This window comes from Arvicanthis niloticus, chromosome 29, assembly GCF_011762505.2.
Source record: "Arvicanthis niloticus isolate mArvNil1 chromosome 29, mArvNil1.pat.X, whole genome shotgun sequence".
NCBI lineage: Eukaryota > Metazoa > Chordata > Mammalia > Rodentia > Muridae > Arvicanthis > Arvicanthis niloticus.
In genome coordinates this window covers 15,678,632-15,704,614 of record NC_133437.1, presented here as the reverse complement: position 1 = coordinate 15,704,614, position 25,983 = coordinate 15,678,632, and the positions used below count along the sequence as shown (strand labels likewise).

At 42.3% G+C, this 25,983-nt stretch overlaps 1 protein-coding gene across 5 annotated transcripts in view; it reads left to right on the top strand.

Annotated features, from left to right (window-relative positions):
- The first annotated feature begins 2,182 nt into the window (after positions 1-2,182).
- The window catches only part of Atg10 (autophagy related 10), a 252,326-nt gene continuing 228,525 nt past the window's right edge, over positions 2,183-25,983 (top strand). For 4 of the 5 annotated variants that reach the window (XM_076927126.1, XM_076927123.1, XM_076927122.1 and 1 more), the window contains exons 1-2: positions 2,189-2,221; positions 19,944-20,059. In XM_076927126.1, the coding sequence (XP_076783241.1) occupies positions 19,955-20,059 (105 nt within the window). In that variant the 5' untranslated portion in view covers positions 2,189-2,221; positions 19,944-19,954. Of the gene's footprint in view, positions 2,222-19,943; positions 20,060-25,983 lie in introns of all 5 variants that reach the window. The other variant, XM_076927125.1, reaches the window with a different exon arrangement.

Here is a 25,983-nt window from a genome sequence, read left to right as displayed (position 1 = left end):
ATCATACAGGCAAGTCAAGTATTTTACCTGTGAGGTACATCTCGAACCCTGAAAATGACTTCTAATGTGATGGCCTGTATAACCCCAGTTTTCTTTCATTTTATGTGTCTCAAGAAACCAGAACAATGACCAAAATCAAAACAAAACCAACCAAAAAAAAAAAAACCCCAAAACCCAAAAAACCAAAACAGCCTGACGGTTTTAATTCTAGGAGGCTCTGTGTGAAATGTGTACATTCAGATCAGATGGGGAGGCACATGCCTGTACTATCAGTATTTAGGGGGCTGAGGCAGAAGGATTGCCATGAGACACACACACACACGCACATACGCACGCACGCACGCTCTTGGGGAAAAAAAAAGACATTCAAATCTGACAGGTAAACAGTCCTATAAGGATTAGAAGTAGTAAATGTTCAATACATTTGAGCTTTCCTCCTCTCATCTTGTGACTGCTTCATTGTTTTATTTAATGGTTACTCACCTGGAGTCTTTCTTGAATCTAGGAATGCTATGATTAAGAACCCATGCCCTGAGGAACTTCATCACGCTGCGTGCAAACGCACAGACTAGAACCATTCCTTGCCTTGAACGGTACAGGAAAATGCACGGAGGTGACCTGACTTACATCCTGTGGTTTTGTTTACCACATGTGAATCATGCCGTTTAAAACTGGTTCTGGTATAGAATGCCAGCCTTGAGCCAATGTGGTGTAATTTGCAGTAAGTATTTTAAAATTTTGAGTACGATAGTATGGTAAATTAATGATTCTTATTTCTGCATGGGAAAGTTTCTCGTAACCTTTTACTTTAAAGAAAATAATAAAGCAGTGTTGTCTGCCCTAGCTCTGTAGTCTGCTCTGTAGTCTAGATTGGCCTTGAATTCCTCTTGCCAGGCCCCTATTACTTCACTGGGTGTTGGGGTTATAAGCATGAGTTACCATGCCCTACAAATAACTTTTTATACTTCAAAACAAACAAAAAAACACGTCAAATAGAAGCAGATTACGATGTTCCAGGCCTTAATCCTAACACTCAGAGGTAGATGTAGGAGTATCTACAGCTCTAGGCTAGTCTAGGCTATACACTCCTGTCTAACAACAACAACAACAACAAAATCAAACAATTTAAATTAGGTGTTACTGATTAATTGTTGCTTTAAAAAGTTAGTTGAAGTTCATTTTTACAATACTGTTTTAAAACTATTTTGCATGTGGAAAAATATAACTTTTTTTTTTTTTTGTTTTTGACGAACAAAATAGTGGTTTAATCATCATTAGAACCAATAATCAAAAACAAGAATTCTACCATCCTTCCAAATTCTAAGCCCCTTTTTAAAGTTAGCCCCTTCTTATCTTTTACCAGTGGTGACCACAGATCTGTGTTCTGTCCATTTAAAACACAAAGTGTACACACACACACATTTTTTTATTTCGAAACAAACTGGACTTACAGGAAATTGCAAAACCATTACCCAGAGTCCCAGGAATTTATTAGCTACTTCACATGGTAACCTTATACTACTTGCTCAAGAACAAAACTTCCCTCATTACATTTGAAAACTGACGGCGCTTTCATTTTGCCTGTTTACTTTCTTTTCCAAGAAATGTTGTCCTCCAGTTTAAAGGACCAGATTCGCTTTTCCTGAGATAGCCTATCCGTCTCATGGACCTCTAAGACTCCTACATCCTCTGGCTTTTTTCCATTGCCCCTTAGTTTCATTTTACTGATTGGTATTTTCTGATTTTTGTGCTGCAAGTGGTACCAGCACTCGAATTCCTAACTTCTTGCCCCAGCCTTGTTCTTAAATGGGTGGCAGTGACCACCTCGTTTAGCTGGCACGGCTCTCTGGGCTCTTGGGGATGCTCGCGGCCCGCACCCTGGCTCGCACTTTACTTGTCACGGGTCGCCTGTTTATAGCCAGGCGTCTCGTATGACTGCGCCTGGGAGGGAAGTGCAGGTATGGGGTCGCCACAGCCTGATCCGGAGCGCCGAGGTTTGGCTCCGGGGAAACAGATGGAAGCCGGCGCACGGGTTGCAGGAAGGTCTCGCCGTGACGTCACAGGGCGGCCCCACTGCGCATGCTCATCGCGGCGCGGGCGGAGCTCCTCCCCCGCCGTCCCGCGCCAGTCGTCCCGGCCCCGCCCCGCCTCGCCCCGCCCCGCCCCGCCTCGCCCCGCCCCGCCGCTCGCCGCGGGCTCCAGGTCAGGGCGAGCGAGCGGGGTGAGTACACCTAACCACGGCTACCTAACCACGGCGGCGCCTCGCCCGCCTCCCGGGACCCGAGAAGGGTGGCGGACCGGCCAGCCCGTAACAAAAGGCCCGGGAGGTGGGCGCGGGCCGCCCCGGCGACCTTTCCACCTTGTGCTAGGAATGTGCTCACGTGACCTCGAAACAAAGGAAGTTAAGTGACTGGCAGGCTTTCAGATTTGCAGCCAACACAACCCCCTCCCCCCATAATATTTAAAATCGGAACGTGGGGGGTTGGAGATAAAGGACTAGTTAACTGATTTATAGCAGCCATACTTTCATCTGTAGTGATAACTACGAAAATCTTGGTAGTGAAGCCCAGCGTGGTCACATGTCTTTCAGAATCAAAATGGAGCCCTGTTTTCTTTAGTTACAGGTTTTCGGCAAGATGCAAATTGTTTCCAGATGTAAGGGGAAAACAAAAATCAGCAACCAGAACAGTTACGGATTTGTTTTTGAGACAGAGTCTGCAACTGTGTCGCCCAGGCTGGTCTTGAACTCTAGGCAACCCTGCCTCTGTCTCCCAAGTGCTGGGGTTACTAGTGGGCACGCTCATGTCTGGATTGCCTACCTTGAGCCTGTTCCCTCAGCCTCTCCCTAGAGAAGCTGAGACTACAGACGCCATCACAGGTTACAGGAGCCATCAGCTTCTCTTCAGTGCGTGTACTCATGTTTTAAGTGCTCTTTAACAATTGGCTTGCTCTTTCTAAGTGCAACAGTTCTTTTCCAAAGACTTCCTTTGAGTCTTTATAATGTGACAGTGGCTGCCATTGTGGTGATGGAAGTGAACATCTATGATGGTTAGGGTTAGAGAACACAAACCCTGTGCAGTTCTCAAGTCTATTTTAGGATTCCAGGTACCATTGCTCCTCGTTGCTTCCAAAGGGTCGGATATTGGCAGGAGAAAATGGCACAAAATGAAAACCTTAGCGAAAAAAAATAAAGAGCAACCAGGGAGTTAAAAGTCTCATAGAGCAGTTTTAAAAGACGTCACACCTGAGCTTAATGGCCTGTCCCTGTCACCCCAGCCTGTCATAGCTGGAGGCAGAGCTACCTCCAGTGTGAAGCCAGCCTGCACTGCGCACAGCCAGGTCCTGTCTCAATGAATGAGCAAAAATAAACAAAAAACTGTTATTTATACTTTAATGGAAGAAACTAGTATAAATAGTTCTAAGCTAGATTCATTTGAATATGGAATATTTCAAGATTAGGGTAATATTAACAGATCCTAATGGGGGATATCTAAGACAATGCTTAAAAGATGGCTCAGAGGTTAAGAACACTGACTGCAACCCGGGCAGTGTTGGCTCACACCTTTAATCCCAGCACTTGGGAGGCAGAGGAAGGTGGATTTCTGAGTTCGACAGAGTGAGTTCCAGGACAGCCAAAACTATACTGAGAAATCCTGTCTCAAACAAAACAAAACAAAACAAAACACTGACTACTCTTCCGGAGGTCATGAGTTCAAATCCCAGCAACCACATGGTGGCTCACAACCATTTGTAATGAGATCTGATGCCCCCTTATGGGATGTCTGAAGGTAGCTACAGTGTACTTACTTATAATAAATAAATGAAAACCTTTGGGCCAGAGCAAGCTGGGCCGGAGTGAGAGGGAGAAGGGAAGGGGAGAAATAAATCTATCTTCCGTGTCTAGGTTTCTAGCCTTGTCCTCGATGTACAGCTAGAACTGACCTATAGCTGATCCTCCTGTCTGTACTTCCCAAGTTCTGTGGACGTTAATCACAATGCCCAGATTATGCAATGCTGGGAATTGAACTCGGGCCTTCGTGCAGGCTAGGCAATGATGATGCCAACTGTACCACCCCACCCCCCACAGTTTTATAGTTTAGACAGGGTCTGAGTCCAGTCTAGTATAGATCTCACTACCCCATTGCCTCAGCCTCTAGAGCACTGAGATAGACATCCACTACCATGTCCAGAACAAATTATATCTTGATACACTTCTTAATGTTTAATAAATTTCTTAGAAACATAAGCATCCCTTTAGGAAAAACAGTAAAGCTTACATAAGTAGATAGTTTCAGAGTGGGGTTGATTTGAATATTATCTTTGAAGCTTCAGATGTGCTTTGGACCTCAGAGGTTATGTTTGAATCACAAGTATAATCAACATCCACAAGAAAGAGCTATAGACATTATCTGGTGATGATGCTTTGACAACAGATGTCTTTAGGGACCAAACAGGCTATAATGAAAACAATTGGAAAATAGGGTAAGAGAGTTACTGTGCTCTCCCTGACGCCAACGTTCTACTACACTGGGCTCATCAAATACTCACTGGCCTGTAGTAGCCAAGAGAGTGATTACTAATAGTTCACTCCCGGAGTTAGGGTTACTTCACATCATTGAACACTGTCTTTCCAAGAAGAGCTTTCATCTGCCGTTTTGTGCTCTGGAACCCACAGTGGTTTGCTACTGCTTACTGTTTTAAGTGAAGTCTCTTGAGTGTGAAGGCTCTTTGTAACCTGCTTGCTCCCTGTTCCCCAGAGTTTGTTATAGTCCTCAATCCACTCTGAGTCATTTCAGCCTATTCCCATGTTCATGATTGCCCTGTCTGCATCTTATTCGGTGCTACAGAGTTCTTTTAACTCATAGTTCTTGGACTAATAGAAACCCTATTTCCTCTGAAGCATAGGCTGTATGCCTCCGATGTTCTTGGTCGTTACCACCTTTAACAGCTATAGCCAGTTGCTTTTTCTGTATTTCAACTTTTTCATCTATAGAGAAAATTATAGTAACATACTTCAAAAAGATGCTATGTGAATTTTTAGTTACCATGGTTTTGTTACATAGGAAAGGCTTAATAATGCCATTTTTAATTATTACATCAACAACCCATATTAATTCCTCAAACAGTGATTGTATGGTTTATCATTGATTTTATTGTGTTTTATTAGTGTTCTTTTCAGCCTGGAAGTTTTCATATAAAGTTGATTACCAACCATGGAGAGCAAAGCCATGATTTATACTTATTTATACTTTTTATTTTAAAAGTCTCAAATCTCTCAGGATGATATTGAGGGCTATTTTTTTTCTTCCTATCTTGTTATCTGGTTTCTTTTATATTAGCCATTTTATCTGTGTTGCTTATAATTTTAAATTTGAGTCCTATCTATCTCCAAAGTATTTGAGCTGGCTTATAACCCATAACTGATATAATAACAAAGATAAATCGTGGTCATGAAGACGTGAAGCTTGAGTAAAAAGACATTAGGGTGAGTCACACAGAAATACGTCCTGTACAGAGTTGCACATTTTTTCCTACTTCTGTACAGTCAGTGAGGCAGCCACAGATGGAGTTCTGAGCTTCATGATGGTCAAAGGAAAGATGGAAACATACCACATTCTCTGCAAAAACACAGCTTTCTGTGTTAACATAATTGGGAATTGTTGCCTGAGAGGTCATTACTGTGAGCTCCCACATCAGCAAACAAAACTCAACTCAGTGGAAGCTGTCACGTTCAAGGAGAACAAAACTTAAGCTCTTTCTAGCAGCTGACCTGTAGCTAACGAGTTTCCACTGGAATGAACCGCATACGTCTATTGCTTCTCTTAAAGTCTTCAGCTATCTCTTCACCTTGTTCTGCGTTGCACTCTGGACAAGCCTTTGCCTTGTTCCTCTATGGCAGAGCCCGGGCTGGTAGCATTCTGGAACTGCCCAATTCTGGAATCACTGAGCTCCTCAGCCTCTTTAAAGAGTCAGTGTACCATGGTCTTTCTTTAGCACTTAGACATGAGTATGGCATGAGTATGAGTATGGAGTGCCAGTTATGGCCATAGGTGTCAGAGAGAACCCAGATGTTGTCATTCTCATCCTGCTGACCTGTAACTGACTAACACTGTGTATAGGAGGCTCTACTGCATGATGATGATGATGATGATTTTGAGATAGTGTCATGTAGTGCATGTTTGTGTGGAACTGGAACTCACTTTGTAGCTGAGGTTGGTCTTTAACTCTTTATTCTCCTGACTCAGGTCTGTACTGCCACATCCTCCAGCTTCTATTATTGCTATTTGTGTGTGTGCATGCGGGAGTGCGTGATTGTGTGTGTGTGTGTGTGTGTTTGGGGGGGGGGGATATAGGAATTGACCCCAGGCCCTTTTATTCCTGGGTACACCCCCAGCCCTCTACTAGCCCTCTACTATTTATGAAAATATATATTATGTGCATACACGTGATTTTGTGAGTTGCTGCCATGCGTGGGCGTGTGCCCATGGAGGTTAGGGTAGGGTGGGGGTTCCCTGAGGCTGCAGTTAGACTTGTAAGCTGACCTATGTGAACATGGGAACCTGATCTCTGGCCCTCTGCAAGAGCAGCAAGTACTATTAACTGCTGAGCCGCCTCTACCAGCGATATTATAGAGAGTTCTACACTGTAGGATGCTTTATGAGTCCTTTAGCAACAAATGAGAGTAGCATACTATGACCATTCTTTTTGATGACCTAGGACATTCTGCTTATTTTATATACCTTAGTACCTTACAGTAGTCCCTAAATGCGAGCCAGTAGGTTCTGCTTAATCTGCACCCTCTCCTTTACTCCCTACATTTATATGTGTATGTATGTATTTGTATATTGTTGGGGCCCAAGCTCGAGTCCCTGTTCGGGTGCCAAAATAATGTTGGGGGTCTACACTAGCTCCACGTTGGGGCGGCCAAAAAATGTTGCAGCCCAGGCAAAATGTTGAGGCCCGGGCCGACCCACGTGTGGGCGGCCACTGTATCCCGGCCCAAGCTGTCGCTCTGGTCTGCGTCTGCGGGTCAGGGTTCAGCAAGAGCGAGGGTGAGGGCAGACTCAAAGAATGGAGACCAGACAGGGTGTAATTCAATCCCGTTTCTCCTGTCTGATTTCAAGTAATCTGTTGTTTTCTCTGTCTGCCTCTATCCTTTTATATGTCTCACTTCTAAGCCACGCCTCTAAGTTACACCTTTAATCATGTCCTTAGGTCTTGTCTCTAACTCTGATCTCTATTCTTCTAAGTCATACTCTTAAGTCACACACCTTTAATCTCACACACCTTTAATCTCACACACCTTTAATCTCACACACCTTTAATCTCAAGGTATCTAAACCAAGATTATCGGAGTGTGCTCAGCTGTTGTAGGCGATTGTAATCCAAGTCTCATGTCAGGGTATATGGCTCAAGATGGCTGCAAAGCTGATAGCCGCTTTCTGCTAAAAGTTGGCCCCCAACAGTATATACCTTGTACTTTTTATACTGTCTTTGTAAGAACTCTGCCTGCTTTGTAGAATGACTTTATTTCCACCTGGTGGGTCATGTTCAAATTTCAGATCTTAGTTCTTGAAGAATTAAATTCATGTTTTAAAAACTTTCTGTTTTGGAGTCTTCTATGATTTTCTTAGGTTAATTTTGGTTTTTATTTCTTTCCCATGAGGACCCACAGAGTCAACACTTATAGGATACATGCTGTAAAAATAAACAAAATGTTTGTGGAAATAAGAAGGCGCTTAATGTCTGGACAGAGTTTGCAAAAAGAGAAACGAAGTTTCTGGTCTTTTATGTTTGAATTTTCTCCCTTACCACCCTTTCTTTTCTTTTCTGAGTCTCAGAATTGGTCTAATGACATAGGCTGGCCTGGCACTTGTTATGTAGCCCAGGCTAGCCATAATCTGCCTATTTTCCTCCTCCAGCTTCCCCTTGGCAGGGATCCTACGTATTTGCTACTGTACCTGGGTCCTGTTTACTTTTTAATTTTAACTATTTTCCCTTCACATTTTGCTTTTAGATGATTTGTTGTCTTTTAAAATTAGTAACAAAGAGGAGATTTCTTTTTAAGGTTTCAAGGTTTTCAGCCATTATAGAAAAAGGCTTTCCCTCTTCAACCTTGTAATTTAATTAATTAATTAATTAATTAATACAGACAGGGTCTTGCTGAGAAACTTTGGGTGGCTGGGAACTAGTGCTGGAACGATACCTGTGAGTCTCCTTAACTTTATGGAAGTGAGTGTGGTGTTTGAAAGTACTCGGCACAGGGAGTGGCACTGTTAGGAGGTGTGGCCTTGTTGGAAGAGGTGTGGCTTTGGAGGAGGTGTGTCATTGTGAGGGTGGGCTTTGAAACTCTCCTCCTAGCTGCCTTAGGACAGTCTGCTCTCATCCGTCTTTGGATCAAGGTGTAGAATCCACAGCCCTTCCTCTTCCATGCCCTCTTGGACCCTGCCTTGATGATACTGGACTGAACCTCTGAACCTGTAAGCCAGCCCCAATTAAATATTGTCCTTTATAAGAGTTGCCTTGGTCATAGTGTCTGTTCACAGCAGTAAAACCAAAACTAAGAAGTTGTTGGTACCAGGGACTCTGGTAGTGCTGTGATGGGCCTGACCATGTTTTTGTTCAGATGAGTATGGATTTGGGGACTTTGTAAAGCAGTGGGGTGGGTCTTTGGTGGGCTTAATGGGCCATACTAGTAGAAGCATGTAAGACAGTGTTCCTGAGTGTGTTTTAAACTTGACCTAGGTCAAGAGGCTTCAGAGGAGAAGACTTTTAGTGTGTGGCCTAGAGACTGTTTTTGTGATATTTTGTGAAGAATGTGACTGCTTTTTGCCCTTGTCCAAAGTGTATGCTTGAGGCTAAGGTAAAGAGATGTAGATTACTTTGACAAAGGAAGTCTCAAAACACCCTGGTATAAATTCTGCTGTGTAGTTCCCTCTTATGAAGAGCATTTTAGTGAAAAGTAGCAAGCACAGGAAGGAAAAATACAAAACATATAGTTCAAAGAGTAAAGGGGCACCAGGAAGTGGGCTGAAGCCATATCCTGTGCTCAAGGATATTAAATGGAATTAAGGGAGTGGTGACCTGGGAGCAGGATCCCACCCAGCTAAGCTTATGCTTTTGCAGTTGAAGAAGGGAGAGTTATATCTAAGCATTATTATGACTGGTTATTGTTTTCGTTTAGACTTTGAGTCTGGAATGAAGTACAATCCAGAAATAGGGGACATACCTGTGATCCAGATCTTGAGGAACAATGGCCATGAAAAGCTGAGGCCCAGGCCTGGTGGTACACACCTTTAATCCCAGGAGACAGAGCCATGTAGATCTTTGAGTTCAAGGTCATTCTACAGAACAAGTTCCAGGACAGCCAAGTTTAGGCAGTGAAAGAAATCACCAAAACCAGAAAGCTTGTGATAATGTCATAGAACAAGAGGGCATATCTCGAGCAAGCGTCAGACCTTGGCAGCTTTGGCCATGTGACTCTGGCTTTAGAGTCCAGGATAGAAGGGACTACTGGGACAATTGATGCTGGTTAGCTGGGGCTAAGAAATTAGTGGTGATTTAGAAGAGACCAGCATCACTGAGGTGAAATCTTCTGGGAAGTGTTTTCTGAGAGCACAAAGCAGCCGTGTTCCAGAGATAGCCAAGGTTGTCCCTTGTGTTGCATTTGGACTAAGTAATGTCTAAGAATCACTCAGGTGGTACTGGTTTTGAAGGTATGAAGGGGTCATGGAGAACAGCTGAGGCTAGGCACTGTGTGAGGTCAAGGAAGGCCATTGGTGAAGGTGCAGCCTCAGTTGTTGAGGGCCCGGGACTGAAGGGATCATGCAAAGAAGTTGAGGTTGGCACCCTAGAGGGAGCCTATGAGAGGCTATTGGTGAAGTCTAGTTGTGACAGAATTCCTCAGTGTATTGGAGATGTCAATACCATGGGGTGATCACCAAGAACAGCAGCAGCAGTGGAGTGAAGTCAACCAGAGCCTTGAGTATGACAGAGGGCAGAGCTGGAGAAGTGACACCAACCCTTTGGAGGAGCCCAGAACATCATGTGCGGATCCCAGACACTAGAATAAAAAAAGCTGTAAAGTTTAAGTTGCCTTGGAGACCTCAAAATGTTAGAGATGCCAGAGCCATGGGATACCTACCAAGGAAAGTTGCTAACAGGGAGTGGAACTGGCCCAACAGAAAAAAATTGTGTTGCAGTCAGCAAAGCTGAAAGGGATTGGACATCAGACATGGAGATGCAGAGTTTGGACTTTGCCCAGCTTGTTTTAGGTCTTGGTTTTGTCCAAGATTTCCTCACTGTGTTATTTTGGAATGGTAATGTATATCCTGTGATGTTGGAGGTGTGTGATCTGCCTTTTGGTTTTGGTTTTTATTTTAAAAGGGATTACAGTTAAGAGTCTCGGAAGAGACTTTGAACTTTTAACATCGTTGAGACTATTATAGGCAAGGTGACTTTTGACATTGGACTAAATGTATTTTGCATTATGCTATAGCTAGGTATGGCCCCCTTATACTCACGTGTTTGAACAAGCCTATGGGGGCTAGGTAGTGGAATGTGGTAGTTTGAATATACTTGGCCTTGGGACTGACACTATTAGGAGGTGTGACCTTGTTGGAAAAAGTGTGTCATTGTGGGGGTGGCTTTGAGTCCCTTGTCCTAGCTGCCTCATGACAGTCTGCTCCTAGCGACCTTCAGATCAAGGTGTAGATCTCAGCGCCTCCTGCACCATGCCTGTCTGGATGTTGCCATATTCCTGCCTTGATGATAATGGACTGAACCTCTGAACCTGTAAGCCAGCCCCAATGAAATGTCCTTTATAAGATTTACCTTGGTCATGGTGTCCGTTCACAGCAGAAAAAGCCTAACTAATTCAGTGTGTCTCTTTCCTTATTCAAGAGTTTCTTCTTGGCCCCATGTTGACACTGATGTTAGTGACTGACAGAAGAGGGACTCGTGTGGGTTGGGGTTGTTGACTCAGTAAACAAGTGCCCCTTCGTCTCCCCCCCTACAACTCAATGTCAAGGATTCTTCCTCTCAGTATTTAATTGGGGGAACAGATGAATGGGTACAACTACAGTTAGGGAGGGCACATCTCTCCTGTATTCCAGTGAGGTTTCCCAGGTAGTTCCTGTCTCTGAGCTGTGCCTGTAACCTAGGCAGTGTTTTTATTTCAGTTACAGCTTATAAACTCAGGGTTTGAGGAAGATGATGGCAAGGCTGTGCTACTCTCTGTTTTGAAGGCTCCTCTGTCCCTTCTGTCCCTAAAGGTCCCCACTGCTGGCATCATATCACAGTATTCCGTGTATCACATTCTCCTCTGGTTGTACATATTAAAGTAGCTAGAGAGAACGTGGGGGTTGAGAACCAGTAGGAGGATGGTAACTTCGTGGGTTCCCTCGAATGAAATATAGGCTGGAGGAGAGTAAAATGCTTCCTGTTTCCTCCTGGGACCTTCTGCTGCCGAGGTCATGGACAGTATCGGCTCTAATCAGTGAAGTTCCCCTCCAATCCAAGGACATGTTGCTTCCTGTTTAAACTTTGATTGGTGGTGTGTATTGTGAGAAGGCAGGAGGGAGACTGACCTGTTAGGTAGCTGCAAGCCTGAACTGCTTCCTTCTCCCTTCTGGTGGTTCCCCAAGCTGTGTATGGGGTTGCCCCACCCAGACTGCCATGTACCTTGAAATCCAGGCTTTTGGCCACCAACCCTATCACATAATCCGCTTTTGGTCTCAATTTTCTGGCATGATTGCTTTGCAGTCATTTCCTCGGTAATTGTTAGAAGTATTTACTTGGGGATGTATGGAATCATATAATTGGTTTGGTCCTGGCATAGGATTTCACATGAAATCTACATTTTCGAGCTTTGTCTGTCAGGGTATTGTGACCAACTTGTTGTAAAAGTTAAAGTTTCCCTCGAGTAGCTAGAATGCTCCCCCTTGTCCTCCTCATCCTGCCTTCCCCTCTGTCCATTAATACTGACTCTCCTGTTTTACTGACTGATCTTAAGCTCACAGGCTCAAGTGACACTCCTGCTTCAGATTAATTGTCTGAGACCCTAACCACAAGCTTGTGCCACCGTGCCTGGTTTGAAATGGCATTCTTTAAAAGGACATCATCTGTATTCATAGTTATAATAGTATGGGGTTCTCTTTCAGATGGTTTTGAAGTTAACATTTCAAGTTAGCAGATAACACAATTGATATCATGATCTTTTCCTCCATACACATCATACTGTGGTACTCACCCCTGTCCTCCGTGCCCTCCTTCAGCCCCTGCCATCCATTTAGTGGGTCTCCTTCTGTGGTAAATCATCTGCCCTCACATTTTTAACATCACTTCAATTCCATTCCCTTTATCTAACAGTATGTGCTACTTCTCATCGTCAGTGATGTAGAATTTTTCCCAGGGAGGACAAACATAGATGAAGATGCCTCCTTTCATTAGTGAAAAAAGATATTTAATGTTTAAGTGTATTTATAGCATGTTTCATTATATATGTGTGTGTGTTTATTTATAAGTAACCTTAAATCTAGGGAGACAGTTATATATAAAATAATGATTCAATACACACTGTCTTACAGATTTATCAAAAAAATATCTTCTGCAAAAAAAAAACCAAAAACAAAATAAGAAAACAAATGAACAAAGCCGAAAACCCCCACACTTACATAGATTTAGTTCCAAGCACATAGCTTAAAGCCCACATAAACATATGTGGTGTGGTGTAGAGAGCGGTTCCTAGTGAGATCATCTGGATAGTGGTTACACGTGGTATTGCAGTTCACTGAGCTGCACAGTAGCACGGAAGTGTCTTCACTCTCTCCTGAGGGCTGACCCTGAGATTGGAAAGGTATGAAAAACATCATTCTGTTTTCTCAATCTCTGAATTCCTCTGAAGTGATTGAGAAAATGTTTGGAATGAGGTTTTAAAAAAAAAAAAAGAAGAAGAAGGAAAGAAAATGAACCGCAGCAGCTGACCATCAGGCCTGTTCCGCCATATCAAGGCTCATGCCAAGCAGATGTATTAGCTCCTTATACATCATGACACAAGGAGCCATGATGCATTTGCAGCTTTATTTATAATTAGAAACGACAGGCATATTGGTTAAAAATGAGAGGAGAATTCAAATTTGCTGAGCAATTTATTTTTAATTTTCTTTTTGGAGACAGGGTCTTAGTATGCAGTTCAGGCTCATCTCCAACATGAAGTGAAGCCAGTCTTCCTTAGAAGACGCTCCCCAAGTGTTAGGATTAAAGGCATGGGCCACAACTCCTGGATAAAAATGAATCTTTTTACTGACAGTTCAGTCATTCTGGTATTACTGCTAAAATCTAAATTCACTTTTTTTACCTGATTTTTTTTTTTTTTTTTTTGAGAAAGGGTTTCTTGTAACCTAGGCTGTTTTTCAGTTTGCTGTATTGTTGAGGGTAGCCTTGAACTATTGATCCTTCTGCCTCTAATGGTGCCTCATTTCTGTAATCTCAGCGTTGGAAAAGCTGAAGCAGGGGGATTCTCTCAAGTGTACAGTTAACCTGGTCTTCATGTTAGTCCAGGCCTGTATGGGTTACAGAGTAAGGGTCTCCTGCAACCCATGAAAATAAGCATGTCTAGAAACACAGAGTTCACACACACTAGGGTTTTGAGGCAAATGGGATTATTGGTGTTATTACTGGCGATTGAACCACAACTGTAAGTACTTCATTTTGGCCACATTTTCAAACCTCTCCTATAGGACCCGCTAAGGCTGTGATTTCTGCTTCCACTGGTCAGAGGAAGAGGGAGAATCCAGGCTTGAAAGTGTGACTACATATGTTGATTGCATTATGTTTTTATTTTCAGTAAGTTGTGACACTCTTACTTGAGGAAAGAAACAGGATTTCATTATGGTGTGTTGTGAGGATTTGGGTAGATTAATGATCTTTTAATATGGTGTACCTGCAGATTTGCTAATCAAGTTGTGTTTGCATTACAGTATGTAATGTCCTTCAGCAAAGCTTAGATAACTTTAAAAGTATGCAACCCAATATTAATTAGTGTCTTATTGTTCAGTCATCTTGCTGGTACTGTACTGATATTAATTATAACACATGACTAGTGAATGAAAATTTATATTTCAACTAGCATTTTTAATAGTTTAGTAAATCTTAAGTACCTGGAGAGCTTAGGGGATAAAGTGTTTTTACTTGTTCTATTTTGTTACCAAGAGTTGGCTTGGGACTTTAAGACTCTTGGTTATATAATCCGTTTTGATGTGTTTTCTATGTTTAAAATTTATTTTTATTTATTTTTTGAGTGTGTGTTATACTATGTATCCTTGGCTGGCCTGGAACTTACTGTGTAGACTTCGCTGACCTCAGACTGACAGAGATAAGCCTGCCTCTGTCTTCTGAGTGCTCAGATTAAAATGTCCATCACTTGGCATGACAAGTCTGCATTCTTGATGAACTGAGTTCTGTTTGTGGTGATTTGTCACCTCTTGGTGTATGTCAGGATTGCCCATCTTTAGCACAGCCCAGTTTCACTCCTAGTCTCCATCTTTTCTCTAAGTGTTGGTTGAGACAGACTCTTGCCGTCTGTCTGATTCAGATGCAGGATTATTATCTCCAGCCTGGAGTCTTGCTCCCTTCGGAGGTGGACTCATCTCTGAATGCTTGCTTGACTGGTTATTTGTGGATCTACAAACTCTTCAGTCAAACTCAGGCTAAGCTGACCCTACCTCTCTCCTCCAGGGATTGCTACTGCTACTCCGCAGAACATGTGGCATCATGCTCAGATCATTTCTGTCCTGCATTTGAATTCCTCCTGCCTCTTTGTCTTCACCCTGCACAACATCTCTGAATCTCTCTTGGGTTACCAAAAGCTGATTTCATCCAGTTAAGACAAGACCATTGTCTGTGCTGACAACCAAACTACAAGTCCTGTCAGAGCTTTGCTCCAGGCCCTGCAGCCCTCAGCACAGCTCTTAGTTCCCCTCACGCCTCCTCATGTACTCAGGAGATCTGTAGATGGGTATGGTGGTCCATGTTGGCAATCCCAGCATCCAGAAAGGAAGACCAGGAGTTTGAGGCCAGCCTGGGCTTTAGAATAAATACCAAGCTAGCCAGGGATACATATAAAGAACTTGTCTCAAAAACCAAACCAAACCAAACCAAACCAAACCAAACCAAACCAAACCAAACCAAACCAAACCAAACCAAACCAAACCAAACCAAACCAAACCAAACCAAACCAAACCAAACCAAACCAAACCAAACCAAACCAAACCAAACCAAACCAAACCAAACCAAACCAAACCAAACCAAACCAAACCAAACCAAACCAAACCAAACCAAACCAAACCAAACCAAACCAAACCAAACCAAACCAAACCAAACCAAACCAAACCAAACCAAACCAAACCAAACCAAACCAAACCAAACCAAACCAAACCAAACCAAACCAAACCAAACCAAACCAAACCAAACCAAACCAAACCAAACCAAACCAAACCAAACCAAACCAAACCAAACCAAACCAAACCAAACCAAACCAAACCAAACCAAACCAAACCAAACCAAACCAAACCAAACCAAACCAAACCAAACCAAACCAAACCAAACCAAACCAAACCAAACCAAACCAAACCAAACCAAACCAAACCAAACCAAACCAAACCAAACCAAACCAAACCAAACCAAACCAAACCAAACCAAACCAAACCAAACCAAACCAAACCAAACCAAACCAAACCAAACCAAACCAAACCAAACCAAACCAAACCAAACCAAACCAAACCAAACCAAACCAAACCAAACAACCAAACCAAACCAACCACAACCCAGAAACCTGTGTTTGCATATCCTGTTCCCATTTCTCTTTTTGTTTAGTTTACGCTAATTTTTCCTTTTGGATGTTTCCTCCATTAGGATCACACTGAATTTTGTCACCATTTACCCATAATTCTCTGTGCAGTCTAGGTATGGCACGTGCATCCAGGACTGTCTGACCCCGCCACAATGGAAGTTCTCATAGCTTCGTTTTTCTTGGTCCCTTTCCTGCTTCCTTGCCTTCTGGCTGATCTGCACTGATTTCAGGAGCTCACCCTCACAGGAAAGACAGTTCTGAAATGTCCAGCCCTTTGGAGCGTTACCATGTTCTGTATTCTCAAGAAAAGGTATTGTGAGATCAAAAGAGATAACAACGTTTAGCTAACTGTTTCTACCTTCGTGCACAGCGGAGCTCCAGGCTGGGCTTGGAGAGCTGATATCAGTGGAGCACTTTTCACGTACAAACCTTACATGACAGTAACATGCTCACAATAAGTGCATCCACTGAGTAGTTTATCTAAAACAATCCTGAAGTCTTTGAGTGGAAGGCCTCTTTTTCCTCTACTGCACAAAACTTCGAGTACAGAGATTGTTGATGGCCCCACTTCTGTGACGCTGATTTTAGGTCACTGCCTCTTCAACATTATATGAAATTCCTGTCCCTTTGAGGAGTCTGTAATCCAGTTTGTAAGCCATAGCACCTACTGTCTTTGTCCAATGACATTAGGTGCCTGTAATATCATCTGGGGAGCAAATCCAAGTGTCTCAGTGCTTGGAACTTCCTGAGTGCCAATCATATTTGACTGTAGTCAGCTGGATCTGCCGATCCCTTGTTCACACTGAGGCATCAAATATGACTCTCGTAAATGTTCCCTGCAGTTCTTAAACCTCTTTGCTGTCCTGCATTCTTTGACGTCTCTACATTTTTACCCATTTCCCATCTTCACTTGGCTTTTTTTTCTTTCCTGCCTAACCTAAGCTGACCTGTGGCCCCCAGCATTTCTCCTGTCTTAGACTAACCTGAGCTGACCTGTGGCCCCCAGCATTTCTCCTGTCTTAGATTCTGCCACTGGACAGCTCAGCTAACCTGCAACTTTGCACCACAGATCCTCTCTCTGCTCGTCCCATTCTCCTGGAGCTGGGCACTCTGAAGCAAGTCACAGATCAGAGGGATGCACTGCAAATCCAGGGCCTTATTGGGTGTCACTCTCGATCCATCTGCTTATCATTGAGTGCTGTCTGATGTCCCTCAGCAGATTGCAATCTCAGTCCTTTCTCAGGAGCTCTCCCTTACCGTTACCCTCACCTTTTGAGCACCCGAGTATCTTGTGACTTCCTCTTCCTTAACCCAGAGACTCCTAAACACTTCTGAAAAGAGACATGATGGCTGTTCTGAGTCAGAGAGTTTGCTGGGCTGAGGACAGGCTGGTCTGTCACTGGTGCTTTGCTGGCAGTATCGTGGATTGCTTTTTAATATTTTACACAACAAGTCTGACCATCCGTGGTGCTGACTGGCAAGGATGTTCTGTTCTAAGAGGTCAGTCTATTGTTTTCCCATTGCTTTCTCTGTATGGATGAGGTCTCTATCCAGCCTTCTCTGATCAGGTATGTCCTTCCTAAGGCCCGTGGGCCTCCTTAATTACTGATTTGTGTCCCGTCTTGAAGACATGGCCTGCAGACTTTCCTCGCTTTCAGTTTTCTCTGTAGTCCAACACGACTTAGCTGCACCCTGGCTGCAGTTCACTGTGGCTCCTGCTACACATACAGTGGCAGTGACTTATGAATGACTTCATAAGTTCCATAAATGATTTTCTTTTCTCAGTGAGTCACTCTTGTCATTGGTAGGTACTGATTGTGCTGTGCTTCCTGGAAAGCCGTGTCCTTAGCTCTGTGACTCCGACATCACTAGGCTCTCTGAATGCTGTTTCCTTAATCTCTAGATTGTTGTTGGTTCCTCTTCCTCTGTAGATACCTTAAATGTTGGTGTTCTGAAGGTTTATTGTAACCTTGCTTCTGTTCCTGGGCACAGAAGTTTTTCATGTTTTCATAGGGCCTTAGAAACACTTGTGGGAAATTATGAATGATTCTCAGGAGAAGTATGGATAGTTGCATACACATAAAATGTAGTGTGTGAAGTTTCATGTGCATCCAGAAGCCACATTAAGAATATGGCCAGGTTTGGGATGGTGTATGTTTGCCTGTTAACCTTACATTTAGGAGGCAGAGGCAAGAGGATCAGATTACTATACGTTAAGTCTAGCTTGAGCTGCATAGTGAGTTTCAGGCTAGCCAGGGTTACATAGTGAAACTCTATTTCAAAAATGTCCAACCAGAAAACCCAGAGTGTATTTCCCTGCTAAGAGCCAGGCATGGTAATATGTGACTTTAATCATAGTACTTGGGAAACAGAGGCAAGATAGCCATGAGCTTCAGGCTAGCCTGGTCTATATAGTGAATTTCAGACCAGCCTGGACTATATAGGAAGACTGTTTCATGAAAAAAAGAAATAAAAAGTGTATGCTACAAAAACTCAATATAATGTAACATGTCAAAATATACTTTTAAAAATTGACAGTATTGCCAAAGCATTCATTTTCTTTGAGTGTATGTACTTGATTGAAATTTATTGCTCATGCCTTCCACCTTGTTTGTAAAAGATAGAGTTTTATGGAGCCCAGTCTGGCTTTGACTTTTCTGACTCAGAGGGTGACCTTGAACTCCTGATCTCCTTGCCTCCTAGGTGCTCGAATCACAGGTACACCATCACGCTCAGAGCACAATTTACTCTTGATCAAACTGAGCCTAGGACACATCTTCTAAATTTCTAGTTTTGATTCAGAGGAAGCTCTCCAGCCACTTCAGTAGCTGGTTGAATAGAGTCATGGGTCTGTATGTTCCTCCTCTGTGCCTGTGCCTTCAGGTACACTGCCCTCACCTAGCTCGGGAGCAGTGGGCTTCTCTTCTAGACCCTTATCGAGGGACCTACAGGATACACAGTCACAGAAATTACAGTTGTCTTCTTGTGTTTTATTGGTTTGTTTAATTAAACTCCGTATTTATGATACATGGATATGGTTTGTGAGCATACCCTCATCTCCGAGGAGCAGAACACTTTATGGTCGTCATGCTGCAGAGTCTGTGCTGCAGCAACGCTGCGTGTTAATCCAGAGTGTGGTGGATAAAGGCTGGTAAGGCACTCTCCACCGATGTTTGTTTTGTTGTTATCTCCCTTTCTTAGACAGTGAGTTCTTACAAGACAAAGTGTCTGCCTTTTCCATGTCTAACTTTTCTCCATGCATGGTGCCAATGTAATATACATTCAACTGAGTGTATAGACATGTTTATATAGGTTCAGCTAAATTTAAATAGTCTGCATAGTGGGTTGGGAAACAGCTTGTATAATAGACAGGTCTTAGCTCTGAATCCCTTTTTATTTGTATCTATGAACAGAGTCCTTTTGAGTTTTTATCTAAGGAGTGGAGATAACACACCTTTGGTCTTGAGAGGATTACGTGGAGATGTGAAGTGTCTTGCACTATAGTAGTTGATACACTAAGCAATGGTTTTGATGCTCACAGCTAATGAGACAGAACATTTGTTGCATCCAAGTTCTTTCATTGAGAGGCCTCGACTACATAATCTGGCAGTTTTCTTATGTGCTAAAATATTTCTAGAAGTAATATTTTATGTTCTGAACAGCTTTCTACAACAACTGTGTGAATACTTCTTGGTATGTCACATTTGTGAGTTTGCTCTAGTAGCAATTAATTAACTTTATACCTTGGAAACCAATTTCAAGCTTTGCAACAGCATTTGTTGGAGAGTTGACCCTTCTAATAAAGTGTGAAGGGCAGCTGGCTTCCGCGAGTCACTGTAACAGGGCAGTGTAAGTGCTGAACTCAGTCAAAGAAAACTCCATAGATGGATACTCTTGTTTCAAGGCTTTTAGGTTCAATGTTGTTTAAAACCAGATGAAGTCAGGCTGAGACTATGGGGAGAAGAAAATCTTTAACAGATGACCCTGGGGATGATCTCCCTTGTCTTGACCAGCTCTGGGCAGCTTAAGCTGGTGCTAATATTGTTTTTGGCTGTCTGTCTATTTATTTATTTATTTATTCATTCATTTGCAGTTCTCACTAACATGGAGGATGAGTTCTTTGGAGAAAAAAGCTTCCAACATTATTGTGCAGAATTCATCAGACATTCACAACAGATAGGTGACGGCTGGGAATGGAGAACAGCCAAGGTGAGAAGAGAAGATGTGTTCCTTTGTTTCTGTGTTCTGATGGGTCTTACTGCACAGCATCACTAGCCTGGTACTTCCTTTGTATCCCAGGCTTCCCTCAAACTCACAGCAGTCCGTGTGAGGAGACTCTCTGTCTCCTGGGTGCCAGGTCACAGACTTTGATAACCTCACCTGGCTACACCAGGGACTCCTGTTTCCTTTTTTAGTGGAGGGCTACTTATTTTTGTTGTATAAAAATATCGATAATTGATAAAAAGGAATAACAGTGGGGTTGATTTAACAAAAGGCATGAATTTTATAGCATTCTTTAAAACAGATGTCCATTTTATTATTCTGTCTACATATAATCATGATTATTTGGTTAATAAAGTATTATCTGGGTGACCTTACTGAATTAACAGATAAGGTCCCTTACAATATTAATTATTGCTATGTAAACAGATGTTTTTCTGAAGCTTCAAACTAGTTGTTTACATTATAAATTATCTCTCTCTCTGACTCAGTTTTGAGATAGGCTCTGACCTTGAACTTTATATCTTATCAAAGATGACATTGGGCACTCTCCTGCCTCTACCTCTCAAGTACTGGAATTACAGGCTTGTGCCGCCACACTTGGCTATACTAGAATTTTCTTAGGACACTATTTTTATCTAGAGCAATAGTTCTTAACCTGTGAGTTGAGATCCCTTTGGAGGTCACATATTAGATATTTACATTATAATCCACAATAGTAGCAAAATTGCAGTTACGAGGTAGTAACAGAATAATTTTATGGTTGGGGGGTCAGCACCACATGAGAAACTCTATTAAGGGTCCTAGAGTTACGAAGGTTGAGAGCCACTGTTTTAGAGAGCAATGGTGATGGTCACCCTGAAATCACATCAAAGCCCAGCACTCACAGTCTCGAGGATTAAGGACTGTGGTATTTGAGAACTTCTTAATAACATAAAGATAATACAGGATGTTTTGTCTTTTGATTCTATTATAAAATAATGTAAAAGCCTTATATACTCTTGTATTTCCATATATACAGTTGGTAATGTCTGCTAAAAGCTTTCTGAGCGTAGCCTGAAGTCTTTTTAGAGAACAGGTTCTCCCCATCTGACATTTTAGTTGATTCATGACCATAACAGGCTCTTGCTTCTCTGCTTTCTGGTTCAGCTTCCTGTGTGCATCTGAGAAACCAGAACATTGGGACTTGGTTCCCATGATTTAGAACTGAGCTGGGAGATGCAGGTCCTGTGCCTACTCAGAATGTCACTGGGCTGAAGCCATGGGTTCTTTGGGGTCATTTCCCTGAATCAGGCTCTGACTGGTGGCTCCTGGGCGCTTGTGGGTGTTCTCAGATCTACTCTCTGCATGGTGACTCAACAGCATATTACTTTGAGACAGGGTCTTGCTTGCTTCCCCTGAACTGGGATTACAGGCATGAGTCTTGGTGATAATCAGAGACCTTTAACCCTGAGGAGCCTTTCCTGGTGTCCTTTGCAGACAGTTGACTTCTATTAATTTTATTCTTGGGTAGCTTATAGTTTTTTTTTTTTTCTATTAGGTTTGATTCGTATTTTCTATGAGTTCTAGTAAGGAATCAGTATCTCTGCATGTTAATCTTACAGCAGTGACTTCGCTGTGTTCTTACTGCATTCTTTGTGATAGTCCTGTGTTGTTTCTCTGTTGAGTAGGAACATGTTAAATAATAATGCTAACAGCTCTCTGTCTTTAGCTTGATTTAAGGTTAATTGTTTTGATATTCAATGAGTCTTAAGTCCTTCCCTCCTTTTTTCCCTCCTTCCCTCCTTTTCTCCCTCCTTCCCTCTCTCCCCCTCCCTCCTTTTCTACCTCTCTTGGTGTTAGCAACTGAAGCCCAAGTATAGGTTTCTGACTCATCCTCTTATAAAGGTACTTCTTATTTGGCAATGATAAATTTTAAGAATTATAACACATAGTAAGAAAAAGCAGTGTTCTCAAATACCCTTTATGTCCTGATTTTGAGAATCAGGACAATAAATCAGTGTTCCTGAAAATTCTCAGAAATTTCACAATTATGATTATTTTAAAAATACTTTTCTAACCATTTTCACACTGTAGTTTGGTAGCTACAACTTATGTTTAAAGACTAAATACACTAAATTTCATGGTGCTTTCAAAGAACTAGAACTTTCAGGAATATTCCAATCATGAAAAACATAATTTAAGACCCAGGTCTTCCAGCAAGGTAACCAATAAGCTCTTCATGGCCCGTTTTGGCTTATAACCTCCCGGGGACCATGCGGGAAGTTTCTCCATACCCTTTTTATTTTGTTGTGTTTTTGAGACAGAGACTTATGTAGCCCTGGTTGACTTTCAGTTCATCTTGTAACTGAGACTGGCCTTGAACTCTGATCCCTTAGACCCTGCTTTCCAAGTGCTGAGATCACAGGCATGTTCCACTGTATCTATCTCTGCCTGCCCCCTTCTTTACATCAGTTGGCAGCAAGGTGATAACACTGTTAACATTTCTGAGATCTAATAGAGTAGGGTGGGGTCTGTAGGCCTTTGGGTGTAAAATGAGACAGTGCTAGGGTTCATGGGAGCCTTCAGGAGGGAAGTCATTTCTTCCAGAAGTTCTTCACTGTAATTGTAAACTATGATCTGGAGAATCTGTTTTTAAGATTCAACTTTGTTACTGACCTGTCTTTGAAATAGCATAGTTAAGTCTAATTTCATGTTTACTGTCCTGGCTGCTGAGTTAGGAAAGGTTTCTATCCTTTAGAGTGAGAGTTATACCTCTAATTAAGGGCCTTTCCCCCAAGTGGGATAAGCTCTTAGATACCAATACCAACACCAGAGAAAATCCAGATAGCCTGAAGACTGTAAAAGCAAATGTCTGTGGAGACCTGGGTGGTAATGTACATGAGACAAACCTTCAGGGATTAGCTATGTGCAAAATGACCGACAGTAAGTGGCTGTCCAGGTTGTCCGAACATTGAGATCGTTTGATATTTGAGAAAAGAAAAAAACTCCTGATTTAGGAGAAGTTTCTGAGTTGTTAAGTGTTGGAAACTGGTTAAAAATCACGAGCTGAAACACTGTGAAGATCAAACCAGACTTTAGTGACGTGTCCTGGTGGTCAGTGGATGGGCAGCCCAGGAGTTCTGGGGTCAGGTGTCTGTCTAACTCGACTGGTTCCTCAGCCAGCTCTGCCTCAGTGTATGCGGCTGATCTGAGCTATAAAAGGGAGGGGCTCCATGCTGCCGCTACATGGGTTCGGGCTGCTAGCCTCTCACACGATCCATTTGGCTGCTGAGCTCCCCCATATCATATCTTCTATTTAAACATAGTTAACCCTTTACAGAATATCTTTGGTTAGGTCCTACTTCCTGCATGGCCTGCATGACTTTTCCTTGTATTCAGTTGGAACTCTATTTTACCACAGAATACCGTAGAAGCTGCTTGACACTGTGGCTTCTACACTACTACCAAGTCACTGTCCACTCTACAGCTCACCTCCTTCAATTCTTTCTCTAAATGCCCAGAAACAAAGAACATTTGTCAGTGCTAGAACACAAAGTAGGAGGGGATTCTAAATCTCAGTGAATTTCCTGGACAGTGGGAGATCCTGTCTCAAAAAAAAAGGGGGCGGGGAGAGGTTGGAGAGCAGTAGATAGTGCACTCTATATGGACAGATAGCATTCGTGTGCTTCTTGCATGTACATACACAGGGGAGGATTAGGGGATGCCGAGTGCTCCACACTTAGACATTGTACACTCAGATTCAATTATGGATTCATTTCTCTCTGATTTTTAAATTGTTTTGAAACAACAATATTAAGCTAACAAACTTTAAAGCCCCGTTCACTTAGTTTTTGACTATTGGTTTAACTTGAACTTCACAGTAATGTTTATAATATTCATTTTCACTTTAGCCTTTGCCTCTCTTTTGTGTTTTAAGGAAAACAATAGAAGCCACTGTACGAGCCATTGCTGTTCTCCTCATACCACGTGGTTAATCATGTTCATTATGGTGAATCATAAAACATGTATGCAGGCATCTTCACTCAGGGTTACTGTGATCTTATTGCAGCCCATGAAACCTGATATCATATAAGAAGGTCTCTAGCATTCTCTGGACAGAGGTGCTACAAATCTCAGCTCTATTTTTGTGCATTCATGAAGTCTTAAGTATGTATTTAGAAATTTGATATCACAGTAGGCTGGAGATGTAGCTCAGGGAAATCACACCTGCCTACCATGCACAAAGCCTCCACACTGTAAAAACAAAAACAACAAAAAAAGCTCATTTCAACTTTCCTTCCATTTGTTAATTGTGTTTGTTATATATGTGTGTCTGTTTAGACATGTTATATTTGTGTGTTTATATAGGACAGAGGTTGATGTTCAGTGTGGTTCTTAATCACTCTGTATCAGAATTTTTGATATCTAGTCTCTTAGTCATGGAGTTCACTAAATTTGTTGAGTTTATTGGTGGTGGCGAGGTTATGAACTGGTGTTTCCTAATTCTTGGCCTGTTATTGTTGTAATAAAGGCTCACACATATCCCGAAGTAGCAAGAAACTTTTACTTAAAGCAACATGGTAGTATAAGTCAGAAAGAACTATGAGTGAGTATTCTCAAGAGCTCCAGGTACTGCTTGGCGCTTCCTCCAGTGGTGTTCAACAGGAGCATGGTTGCTGAGGGATACTTTGGGTGGTTCTCCATTTTGATTGTAAACCTTTGCTCCCTAAGTATGTCTCTTCCCATAATGCATTGAATTTATGCCATATGCATAAGCATGAGATGGTAAATAAAAGAGTTTCCCTAAAAGTTAACTGAGGGGGCACAGTCTTCCTCACTGAGCATGCACCTAGACCCATTCTAGGCCAGTTCAGTCCCTGACATCTCTACCCAGGAATATCTGAGTTATGACCTCTCTATTCAGGGATGTCTGATTTATGTTTGACTAGAAACTGTATATGACTGATGGGTGTTATGAGGAGCAGAAACTTCTTGCATCCTTTGAAGTGGGGTATGCATGCAACTCAGTGGAGATGGGGTGCTAGGTTGATAACGTACTGTTGGATAGATACATTGTTCCAAGGTGTGTGTGTGTGTGTGTGTGTGTGTGTGTGTGTGCATGGTACACACAGAGAGTGCTCACCACCAAGGTCACTGTTAGTAGAGTATGCACAGCCTAAGCCCAGTAAGTCATAGTTGCTCAGCTGTTTATTGCCTGTGTTGCCTCCTTCAGTTTGGCTGGACTGCTTGGCTAGCAAGCCCCAGGGAGTTTCCTGTTGCTCCCTCCCCAGTGAAAGGATTCTAGACATAAGCTGCTGCTCCCAAGTTTTTAATGTGGGATTTGGGGACCTGAACTTTTCTTTTTTTTAGTTAATATCTATAAATCTATTTTTCACAGTATATTCCTAAAGTAACTTCTTATACATTTGAAAGTTTCTTTCTTTCACGATACTGTGGAAACAGGACATTCAGACATTGCAAACAAATTCTCCCTCTTTTTTGAGATTAGATTTTATATAGTTCACATGAGCTAATTTTTCTGTTATTCTTTATTGTGTTTTTCAGGCAGAATTTCATATAATTCAGAATGGCCTTAAACTTGCATTTTAACTGAGGATGGCCTTGAACTCCTGGCTGTCTGTCTCCACAGCCAATGTGCTGGGATTACAGGCATGTGCTAGCATGTCTGGCTTTGTATGTTATTCTTAAGAATTAGCTTTTTCTTGTATTAATAACTGACTCCTCAGTTAAACCTGCTTGATTACATTTCAAAAGACACATATCAATGCATTAGAAATATTTTTATTATTTCCAGTATAACTTAGGAACTAGTTATTACAAAGGTTTATAATTTATATAAAGTTAAAAAAAATGGCTAGATATGGTGTTATATCAGTATTTGGGAGGTTAAGGTAGATAAGTTGCTCTGA